The sequence below is a fragment of the Homarus americanus genome, unplaced genomic scaffold (genome assembly GCF_018991925.1).
Source record: "Homarus americanus isolate GMGI-L3 unplaced genomic scaffold, GMGI_Hamer_2.0 scaffold5461, whole genome shotgun sequence".
In the NCBI taxonomy this organism is placed as follows: Eukaryota; Metazoa; Arthropoda; class Malacostraca; order Decapoda; family Nephropidae; genus Homarus; species Homarus americanus.
The window spans coordinates 17,773-30,200 of record NW_024716760.1 but is presented as its reverse complement, the minus strand read 5'-3'; the positions used below and the strand labels follow the sequence as shown (position 1 = coordinate 30,200).

The 12,428-nt window shown below is 36.0% G+C and overlaps 1 protein-coding gene across 16 annotated transcripts in view; it reads left to right on the top strand.

Moving 5' to 3' along the window:
- Positions 1-12,428, top strand: part of LOC121858501 (titin-like) — a 152,402-nt gene that overhangs the window by 125,438 nt on the left and 14,536 nt on the right. For 14 of the 16 annotated variants that reach the window (XM_042354937.1, XM_042354939.1, XM_042354947.1 and 11 more), the window contains one exon: positions 5,646-5,672. The exons of the other annotated variants lie outside the window; for them this stretch is intronic. In XM_042354937.1, coding sequence (XP_042210871.1) covers positions 5,646-5,672 — 27 coding nt within the window. The remainder of the gene's footprint in view (positions 1-5,645; positions 5,673-12,428) is intronic. 16 annotated transcript variants of the gene reach the window in all.

Genomic DNA, 12,428 nt, shown 5'->3' with positions numbered 1-12,428 from the left:
GGGTGGGCTAATCCCCGTAAAAAAAACAAACAACAAAGCCGCGGGAAATTAAGGTTTGTTTACATCCGGCTGTTCGGCTCTCTCTCTCTCTCTCTCTGTTTGTTTATACAGAGTACAACATTTAACCCTTCAATGTATATGAACAGTAAATAAGTGTTGCTTTCATATTCTTATGTAGAGTAATTACGATATGTTTTCACATGTGCGCACTTACATACGCGATCTCACTTTTTTCTTAAACATTAATGGTTAGCTACTTATATTGTTCCATTTATTAACATTAAATAACATTACTTCAAACAACCATATTAATTTTTACATTAATTTTACTACAGCTACAACCAGGGTCTTATTTTCGTGTTTTATATGTAGAACCAATCAGTCACTGGTTTTGTAAACAGTAACGAAAACAATGCCGGGAGCCGTCTCGTCTCCTCGTGTAGTTTTAATATTCCACGAATTATTAATGAATCGTATTGTTCATTTTGCACACAAACATTAATTCTAAAAAAAAAATCAGAAACATTAATTAAAACATATATGAACAGTAAATAAGTGTTACTTTCATATTCTTATGTAGAGTAATGACGATATGTTTTTCACATGTGCGCACATACATACGCGCAGTCTCACTTTTTTTCTTTAACATAAATGGTTTGCTACTTTTATTGTTCTATTTATTAACATTAGATAACATTACTTAAAACAACCATATTAATTTTTTACATTAATTTTACTACAGCTACAACCAGGGTCTTATTTTCTTGTTTTATATGTAGAACCAATCAGTCACCGGTTTTGTAATCAACGAAAACAATGCTGTCTCATTTCCTCGTGTGTTTTAATATTCTTCGTATTATTAATGAATTGTATTGCTCATTTTGCACACATAAACATTAATTCAATAAAAAAGACATTAAGTAATAAACAATAATGAATCTTTTGTACATAAGAGAAATGACGCTGTTTACACGATTGTGCACGTCGTCTGAACTTTGGCGGGCCGTTCAAACCCGTCGAAATTCGAGTTTCCGCCGTCAAAATTTTAAATTATTTAGTGGGGTTTTTTGTGTCCAAATAAAAAACATTGAATTAAAAACTCCGTAATTTGAGAAGCTACTGTACGACATTTAACCCTTCAATATGTCTTCAAAGAGACCACGAAGCAGTGAAAGTGGTGCAAACGTAAGCGCAAGTCACTATCTGTCCAGGAAAAGGGTGAATTTCCATGATCCGGAAATTTCCATGGTTCGGCACCGGTCAGGTCCCGAGGTTGCCGGACTAGAGAGGTACAACCTGTAGTTGTAACCTCTATCTCAGAGACCTCCATGACTATACCCTTTCCATGCTAAGCTGGTCCGTAAGCCCTGCCCCCTGTATATAGCTACAAGTAGCTGATTGGTTCCCCCTGAGCGTTTTACCTCCCCCCAGACTGCGCGTATATAAGCGTGTATTTATATTGACCTTTTATTATAAATATTTAACATTTTCTAACATTCTCTCTGAAGTGCTAATGCCTTGAAATCATTTGCATTTTGATAGTCCAGATATTTAACACTATTTTAGATAATAACAGGTCTGCTTACCAATTGTGAACACATTTAGTTTGAATTTTCTATGAACCAATCGGCTATTAGGATAGAAGAGGGGCATGGCTTATGGGCCAGGTTAGTGTGGAAATACTATAGTTAGTGTAACCAGTACATGAGTACAGTGGTGCAGTACTTCTAAGAGGACTTTTAGTCTGAACTCCTCCTTAAGGAAGTCAGGGGTGCTATTGTTGTTTTGGCTGTTATATTGTTAGGTTGCAGTACTTGTGGACAGTGATACACCTATGGTACAGTATATGATTTTCTGATTTGTGATATTTCATTTTTAATAAGACAAAGTTCTCTGTCCAGGGATATGGAGAGGATAAATTGTTTTTCTATCAGATTTTGGTTCTTATAAATCTTCTCTGATATCATCTATGATCAGTCAGTCAATGATTTATTCCCATCAATAATTTAATTAGGAAACTTTTTGCCAGTTCTGTAGTTTCCTTGGCAATCACGGAGAGAATGATTTCTACAAATGGTGGTATGATAGGCAACCCCTCACCTCCAATAAGCCCTGTAAATTAATTAGTGATGCTGTCACTGGTTACCAATAAGTAGCATCCCCTTAGAGGTAGTGGTGAACCAAAGATGTTTGTCTTTTGTCTATACAGTACAGACTTTTGGAAGAAATAGCCTCCTTTCTGTGACAATCATTAAAGGTGAGTTACATAGCTGAAATAATCAGCAAATCTGAGCTTTGCTCTTGCTCATTGAAGTTTACATGAATATAATTGAGGTTTTGACAAGCTGTTCTAAATTTACCAATCACAGCTTAACAAGTACAGTATTTGGCATTAAAGGTGGTCGGCCCAGTTCTCCTGAGCCATAAATACCTTAGATATTAGTGATATACATGATTGATTTTATAATTTATCTAAGATCTTTTTGTATATCTACACAAAAGTATGATTAACATCAATTGCTACTTGTTTGTCAACCTGTTTACAAAGTTAGAAGAATACTCGTATACACAGATTTCCACTTATGGTGTCTGAAATGTAACATAAATTCCCATTTTGCCAATGAATGAACATAATGTTCTACTTGTACCTTGCTTTTGAGAGAGGAAATTACCTATCCAGTTTAGGGTCAGGGGTCAAGGCCAGTATTATTTAAACAGATATTTTGTCTGAACCGTAACTCTAGTTTCTGTTCACTGATGAACGTGATGTTGCATAGGCACCTTGAGAGGTAATAGGTAGTAGGAAGCTATCAAACAGGGAGGTATTACCGCCTGGGAAAATATTGGAAGCATAATGTGCCGTATTACATGACAAAAATTTTGATCAAGTCCCAGGTTACTGATTTGGCTGACTTTCTGCCTCATTTACATGCAATTGCAAGGTCTCAGTTATTTATCTAATTTTGACAACACAACATATATATTGTTTTCACTCATGGTCTATTTTATTTTTTCTATTTATTTATTTATAGTGCAATTTTTTTTCGTCTGCCTGGCCTAGATGTGGGTCGGTGATTTGTGGCCAGGTGGGCTAATCCCTATTTAAAAAAACAAAAACAATTTCTATTGACTATCTATGTCTGAGGTTGGGGATATACAGTGGCTGTCAGGGGTTTAATTGATTTTGCTTAGTACAGTATATTTAACATTATTGGTCATAGTCATAATCATTCACTGCTTATCCCTGATTCTTTTTATTTATTTATTTATTTATATTTCAAGGGGGGGGGGAGGCTCATATCCAGTGTTAAACCAACTGATGGAGCTCTACACTCTTATGAATTATACTTTGTGTTTCATTGACTGCTACTTTATCATTCTTTGTCTTTAATTGTATACTGTTTCAGCTTGTACCTATCTGTTGTTTCTTTCCTACCATCCTGCTTGTAAGTGCTTGCTGATACACCCCTTGTTCTTTCTTATTTAGATGATTTAGTTATCATCTGAACAAAAGCTCTGTGTCAGTACATCCAGATCTTTGTCTAGTTGTATAACACTTAATAGTCTTTCAGCGAGTGGGTTTGTCCACACATTCTTGTTTCTTATCACAAATCAATAACAACTGTTGTGATAACCATTACAGCTTGGAGATATCTCCAACAAGTGATTGAAATTTTACTGAATCGCCCTCGTCCTTTCTTGGCACTTGTCACCCTACTAGGGTTTTGGACAATCTCTCACTTTGTAATAAGTATTACGCATGCTCAGGCTCTTCAATGTATACCTGAACATGTACTGGTGTTACTTTAGAATCCGTAACACTAGAGGGTGTTGAGGCTTTTAGTGGCTGGAGTGCTTGAAAAAGCCTCTATATATATAGCCACATCTCAAGTACTAACTGCGGGAAACAATATACTGTACAGTACTGTATTAATAGCCAGATGAGTGTTGAAATTTTTGAGAATTAATTCGGATTCCAGTGAGACTATTTTGGGGGGAGGATGGGATTGCTACTTTTCAAATAGGGTGAAATGTTTGTTTGTTTATAATTATTGATAAATAGAGATTGTGTATAATATTTGGTGTCATCAAAATTTTAGAGCCAGCATGCATATCTTGTGTTGTATGTAATGTTGTTGTCTTAAATCAGTTATTTCAGAATATATTTCTTCCCTCAGCTCTGATTGTAATATTTTACCATTTTCTTCACTAAATATCACTTATCACACTGGTTTCCTACACTAACTTAGCAAAGAATGCTTTAAATTCCCACCTTCTTATTTATTAGTAGAGAGCACTTCAATTTCCTACAGAATATTATAACCTAAAGGAATAAGGCTCCAACATGTCTTTGAAATGAATAGTTATTTAGCATCACAATAAATACTATACAGTATGTAGAATTTCATATAAAGTATTGATATTAGATACTCCATAGTCATCTAGCTCCTGGTTACCATTAGATACTCCATAGTCATCTAGCTCCTGGTTACCATTAGGTACTCCATAGTCATCTAGCTCCTGGTTACCATTAGATACTCCATAGTCATCTAGCTCCTGGTTACCATTAGATACTCCATAGTCATCAAGCTCCTGGTTACCACAAAAGTTGATGTACTGTACAGACTAGTTAACCTCCTTTCATGTTTGTAATAGATGCAGCAGTTTCCACCACTTAGTTAAATGTTTTATTGGCTGAAAACTGTAATCACTTCTTTACTAAAAAGCAAAACTGTGGTACAATCAAACCACACCCAACTATGCATTAACACCCCAGTCTTGGTTCATGGTAAAGAGGTGGTTGAACTTACTGTGGTCTTGTGAGTGCATCATGATGACGTCAGATGTACTGCATTCGTAATATAAATTTGGGGTAATGTACAGAGACTGACAGTGTTAGAATATTTCTGCCCAGCATATTGCCAGTTGGATAAATTGTGTGATGAACTCACTGTTGTAGAAGCATCTATTGTCATCCATAAGTTATTGGGGTAATATTATTGATCGGTCATTGCATATATAAGATATAAGATTGATAATTTTTCTTATATTCTTATGGTGGTTAAATAGCCAACCAAAATTTTGAGAATGTGCATTTAATTTGATAACTTTAATAGCATTAGGGTTTAGCATAATTTTTTTAGGCCTGTTTTTCATTAGTTTATTTGGTTGTTAATTTATTTATTTATATACTTTTTTTTGTATACTATACAATATTTTTTGCAACATGAACATTTTTTGTACTCATATGATGCATCAGTTCTCAAATAGATATATTAAAAACTTAGTCAACAAATTTTCCTCTATTTTAAAAATAAGATCTAGGAAAAGAATAGATTAGGCATATCCCAGTTTTGAAGAGCCCATTAGTCACTTATGCATGGTGTCTTCCCAACACAAAAGTGACGAAATCAGTGACTACAAGTCCTAGAATACAGTATACAAGGCTCATTCCTTAATTCACTTTGTTAATACAATACCAACTGATTCTTAGCTGTCAGAAATAGAATTCACCACATCAGTGTAGATGAAAATTTAACATCTGCATATGGGGTGGTTAACTTGGTATTTTCTATGACTGCTAATCCCTGAGCGTCACACAAATACCTGCATGTATAACTCTAGGTTTTTGTTTTTCGTCGTAGCCACTCACTGTTTGAGAATACCAAGAGGTACGTTAGGGAGACCTAGCTGCCACGAAGACCTGTTAGGACCATTAGGGGTCATATGCTATGACCACCCTTGAGATCATCTTAGCATATATCAAAGTTTTACTGAGGTATATTATTCAATTTAAACCGGCTAAAAGTATACAGTATTTAGTATAATCACATTAACATCAGTTGGAATTATTAGTGTAGTAGCCATTTCGAGTTTATCCTTTATCTAAATACTTCTGTACAGTAAATTTAGGCAGTATTTGCAAATTCTACAGTAATATCTTTATGTTTTTGCATCCTTTATGTTGCTGGGCCATACTGATGATTAACTGAAAACTCATTCCAGTATATCATTAGTAAAATTTCCTGTACATGACTAATTGCTAAGCTGACCTCAAGTAATATTGAAGGATTCCCGACTGAAGTCTGTTATGTCAGGCCAAAGTAGTTGTTAAGTAAATGGGATATACAGTGAATATCCTTTCCCCTACCTCATATACCAACTATTGCAGCTGATATGCTATTTTATTATAGACAACAACATAATTACTGATAGTCATTCAGACATTTATGGACGATAAGACTATCATTGTATAAATATAGATTACATACACCGTTTCTTGTTTAATAATTATGAACAATGTGCCTTAGAAACTCCCAGTTACTGATCATTACCTGACTTTCTTGTGTTAAACCTCAGTAGCAGTACTTAAAACATTTTACAATGAATTATATCCATTGGTTTGGCTCTTACACAAGGAAGCAGGTTAGCAGCCACCATAATAAAGAATGATAGAAAGCAGAAGGCAGAATAGGGTAATAAAATGGGAAATATGAAAAGGTTAGGGATTTTGAGAACGTGTCTTTAAAGAATATTTTGGAGAATGTTTTGTTGATCTTTAAGTGATTCTGAATGTATATTTTAGAGTAAACACAAAAACATATTAATAAGATGGTTTGGGAGTAAAAAAATTGTCAAGTGTAAAGCTAAACAAGATTTGTTAAGAAAATAGGAAGCAAAAAATAAATAAAAAATGGTAGAAAATGTATAGGTATGATTCAGAAGTAAAAGAGTAAAAGATGGGAGAGAGAGGAAGAAGGAGGGGGAAGAGGGATGAGGTGAAAGACAGGCATGAACGTCCAGGATGCAACAGTGTGTGGATATGATTGGAAAACGAGATGTCCAGTGATTTATGGCAGTGGTTACCAAACTTTTCAAATTCACGGACCTGCGGAGAGTGTGGAATAAATTCTGTGGACCTGTAATTGTAAATATTTGGAACTGAAAATATATTGTTCTATAAATTATTAGAAATACACCAAAAATATACCTTTAAGACATTTATTTCACTAAACATTGGTAGCAGTGAGGCCCCACTGTAATATGTACAGATGCATACAGTATATAGTGTGCAGTACTGTAATATCCCGATAGCCTGAACAATTGGTGGAGAACATATCCGTGTCGAGAGATTTTCGGGTATTGAGACGAACCCTTAGCCTGGAAAAAATCTCACATTTATGGAATTTTTCCGGGCATTGGTGAATATTTCTGAGACTGACGTATGTGTCTGACACGGAGCACTGTTACTAGGGAGACTTAGCTGCATTCAAACAACCACAGAACTGTATTCATTTATGTTACCACTGCTGTACAGTATAGTAAATAAACAAAATATACTACTGTATATATTGTACTATACTGTACTGTACTTGCCAGCAGATGCTGTCGTCTTGAGCCTGTAATGCAGACAGGCCAAATGGTGATATGATGATACAGAATGGCCTGCTTTTGTCCTGTACCATCTACTGTAGGTGATGCTGTTACTCTACTTTCCCTCCATGAAAGAGGGATTATACACATGCTGTATACTGTACACACACCCTCTACACACTGGCCCATAGTAGGCATGCACTGTTCGCTCTGCTATGTACTACGTATATGTATACCGGTAGTCACACTGAATGAACTGTATAGTTTGCTTAACTGTACGGTATTCTCTTTTACATCTTGACACTGCTTTAACGTTTTCTTTGTCAGTTGTTTCCTGGTACAGTAATGCACAACACAATGTATACGAGTGAGCGAGCAAACAAACTTGTACAATGGCAGTGACAATGATTTATGATTAGTCCTGATGCTAGGGTTTGAGGAGATAGGCTGCAAGATACATCAGCTAGTCATAGGCATCCCATGCAGTCACATGACAGTAGTAGCCAATCACAGCGTATGAGCACTCTGAGCCTACGACCTAAGTTCTCCATGCAGCTAGCCCACTCACACACTTGGTTGACACATCCTTGGTGCATGGTGCAATCTCCCAGAAATTCATTTGAATGCCTGGAACAGAGAGATGTTTTTGTAATTTCTCAGAATCTTTATTTTATTTAATTTTTTTGGGTATTGGAAAGGTCCAGGGATTGAAGATTCCAGATATCAGGGATACTGTATTACTATTCCTGTGTTCTTATAGTCTTTATACACCATGATAGGCGATTGTAATCTAATAAAAGTAATAACTTGGGAAACAACAGAGCAGAATGAAATACATTCTAACTTTTGGCCGATTTACTAAAGGCCGCCCAGGGGTCAGCTGACCGTTGCCGCAGATTAAATATACTGTATATATATACTGTATATATACGTATATATTTTTTTCTTCAATTAATTGAGAACTGTAGTAGTGTTAATGAGAACAAAGTTTAAAAGAATTATATTTTACTTAAAAATTATAAGCAAAGTCCATACCTGGAGCTGGCAGATGCCCACCCCATAAATTTAGAAAACTGCGAGGGTAAACTTTTTTAGAGTGAGAGTTGTGAACTCTTGGAACAACCTGCCAGAGAGTGTTGTGACAGCACCGAGTGTAATCTCTTTCAAGACCAGACTTGACCAACACTGGAGCAGGTTCCGATACATTCAGGAGCCATTGCATGCCCAGTACTTGCCAACAGTGTGTAACAGTGACATGACCGACCACCCAGGCGGCTGACGAGCCGATCTGTGGCGAAGGGGATAAAAGTAAAAATTAAAAAAAAAAGTAAAAGTAAAATAAATGATCATAAAAAATCCAACAGGCCAGTAAACCTTAAACCATGGACCAGCACCAGTCCGCGGCAGACCATTGATTGGGAACCACTGGTTTATGGGGATGGACATGCTGCTGATGTGTGATGCGAGTTGTATGAATTGATGGATACACCAAAAGAGGAAGGCCATAGTAAAACACAACTGGTATACTGTATTGAAATATTATCTGAGTGGATGCAAACGTTGCCCATGAACCATTACCATGGCTGGGGAAAACGTGGAACTAGTGTCACTGTTACAATTAAATAATGTAGTGTCTTATATCACTGTGCAAACTGTTAAGATGTCAACACTTAGTCGATTTTGGCACAATTATCATGTGGTCTTTGTCTGTGTCCATCAAACTTACCAAGTTTGGAGCTAATCCACAAACAGTTTTGAGTTATTTTGGGAACACAGACAGGCAAGGGTAATGGATGAACAACAGCAAATGAGGGAAAATTTGTTTTGCATTTGATTCTGTCCACCCGTCACCATAGCTGGAAGCAGCTTACAAGATTAAGTAAGAATGCTGCCAATAACAGGAATATTTAATTCAATTATACTTTCAAATTAGACAGCAATTGTATCCTGAACATTTTTCCTCTTCAAAACTATCCAGATACATATCAAACTTAATTGATTCTCAGTTATTAGAGTTGAGAAAGTGTAATAATCTGACAAGATAGTGGAACCAATTATGCCTAATTTATGTTTTGTGAAATGGTGTTAATTTTTACTTCAGCATTGATTGAATATTTTATCACTATTCACTTTGTACACTGAGATAATATTAATATTGATATATTAATAAGTCTCCTGTCTTCTTTTACTCTTGTAGCTTCATCCATCAGTACTGTACTTATATTCACCATTCATGATTTTCTATCGCTGCTCTCGTATGATCCAAATAATCTACAAAGTCTTAACTCAGGCCATCTCTTGTGGGGTATGCAAGTCTCCTCACACCGTCAACTGCACTCTTTGAAATCATTATTAACCCATAATGGTGGGTATTGTATATTTTCATGCACTGCCCACCCAGGATGCGGTATATTTCACTATGTAGAAAACTGAGCAAATCGCGTACGATAATGTTGTTCAAATACATGTAAAACACGTCCTAATTGAGACATTTAAATTTTTTGCATACCATTAGAAAGATGATTTTTTTCTATAAATTAATATTTAATAAATACGAGAAATAATAATTTCTTGGAGAAATCACAAGTTGAACTGGGATTACACTTTGCATGTTTTCTGTCTACTGCCCTTTATGCATTTTCCTCCCAAATATCATGTGGTGTCTACCACCCTTTAAGGGTTAAATTTTACCCACTTAGTGGATGTAGTACAGTAATATCTCCGTTAACCAGAATCCCCCAAACCCATAACTTTTCGATAGCCGGAATTGAAATTTTCTCGGAAAATTGTTCCCAAAGCCGAGATTTTCCGGAAAATTCCGACTTTCAGAATGATTTTCCAAGGGGCACATTTTCCGATAAATTCTGAGAAAATTTTCCCGATACTGTACCCGGATTTTCCAGGGATGGGGGAGTTTTTTCCGGTTTTGAGAGATGAAAAGTACACACATTTTCCAGAACTTCCAAGAAAATTTTTCCGGTAGCCGGAAAATTCCGGGGATGGGGGATATTTTTCCGGGTTCAAGAGATGATGTAATGGGCAATTTCTGGAACTTCCGAGAACATTTTTCCGTTACCCAGAAAATTCCAGGGATGAGGGATTTTATCGGTTTTGAGAGAGTCTTGTCGTTACCCGGAAATCTCTAATTCCGGAAGTGCTCTGCACCAATTGTTCTGGCTAACGGAGATATCACTGACCTTAGGGTTGTTTGTTTGTTCCTGGGGCACCTGCAAATCAGAACTGGCCTCATTGATTCCTTGTGTACCTATAAAAGGCTTAGTCTTCAATGTACTGTATATACCTCCAGTGAGCCGTCAAACCAATGGGACCCACTTTCACACATGCCCATATCTCACGCTGACTCCTTGCACATTGTATTCTTAACTTCTTTTCATTTTTCATGGCTCACATTGTATCTCTCATTTCTTTTCATTGCTTTGTTATACTGTTATTGTTTGCCTCAGTTTACCTGTAGTCAGTGATACATCATTTAGTAGACCTCACATATCTAAATTTATACACCTTCAAGTTTGTCCTTATTACATGTTACTTAGCTCTCTCAAATATACCAGTTTCTTTTAGCATTTTCCTCTGCCTGACTCAACAAAGACAATGATGAATTTTATCCATGTACAACAATTGTGTCAGCTTGTATATTCCATTTGATATATGTATTGAGGAACCATGGTGATCAAGCCCTTAATTTCAAAACATTTACATTGTCACTCAGCCACACACACACACACACACACACACACACACACACACACACACACACACACACACACCTTATCAACATGGAATAGTCTTCTTTGCAAATCACCACAAAAGCTAAAACTTCTATAGCTTCACTTCTGTTTATATTATTGCATTTTCTATTTTAAGTTCATTAGTTTGGCTAATACTGTCTCTTTTTCTTATTCCAAACTTTCATAAAAAATAAAATAGTGAAAATATGGGAATCAGCAAGAGTGTGTGGTTGACCAGAAAACATAGTGTTGAGTGGTGTTAGGGTTGGATGTGCTGCTAGTTAGTGATGTTGGGTTGTATGAAATGACGAGATTAAATCAGATTAATATTTGGGGGCCTTGTTTAGTAGAGGGAACCATAATGGAAAGTATTTGTTAAAGTAGTTGTAGAGATTGAATGACAGAAAATGTGTTTGCTCTTGATTTTAGCCAACTTAAACTAGAATGGGAAAGGCGTGCAACTCTTTCTTCTGTGAGATAACATTTCTCGCAACAGTATCAGACTAGAATATTATTTGTTAGTGAATTCATGCCTGAGTAGAGTGTAATCGTCATCATCAGTGTTTTATGGCCATTTTCCACATTGAATGGGATAGACATGATTACTTGATTGTATGGTGTTCCAGTAGGCAAATTTGAGGCAAGATTTACAGCTGGATGCCTTTCCTGTTGTCAACCCACTTTTACAGGGTGGGAACTAAGCATTATATGTAGGACTTCCAAGTACCTGTATCCTATTAGCTGGAAAGGCAGTATCACTACTCCTTGAGGATTACCTTCCTACCTGTAAATGTAAAGTTATGTACACACACACACACACCTGGGTGGACTTGAGGTGCCCTGCAAATCAGTGACCCTAAGGCTCCCCCTTAGTTCATCATTATAAATTGTATATAAATTTTATATAATATGTGCAGTTTTATATGAAACTTGCTTTCAAAATAGAGGTGTAGGATACAGTATTTTGTTTTCATCTGTCTATTCACAAGCAATTGTGCTGGAAATCCTCAGTGGTGACTGCAGAAACATGCTTTTGTCTCCTAATAGTTAGTAATTGAACACAACTAGTTAACGTAGAGACTTTTGTGTTAAATTGATAGTTTATTTTTTTGTTTTGTTAGGTGCCTTCTTATTTCTTCAGCTACAAAGAATATTCACATTACAAACCAGTGTTCAAATTTATTAGTCTTCCTGTTTTTGGGAGAATGATAATTTTTTCAGGTGTAGGATTTCTTTAGTAGATTAACTCATTCAGCAGATTTAAAAAAAAATTATTGCAGCAGCCTAGTCAATACAAATGTCCTG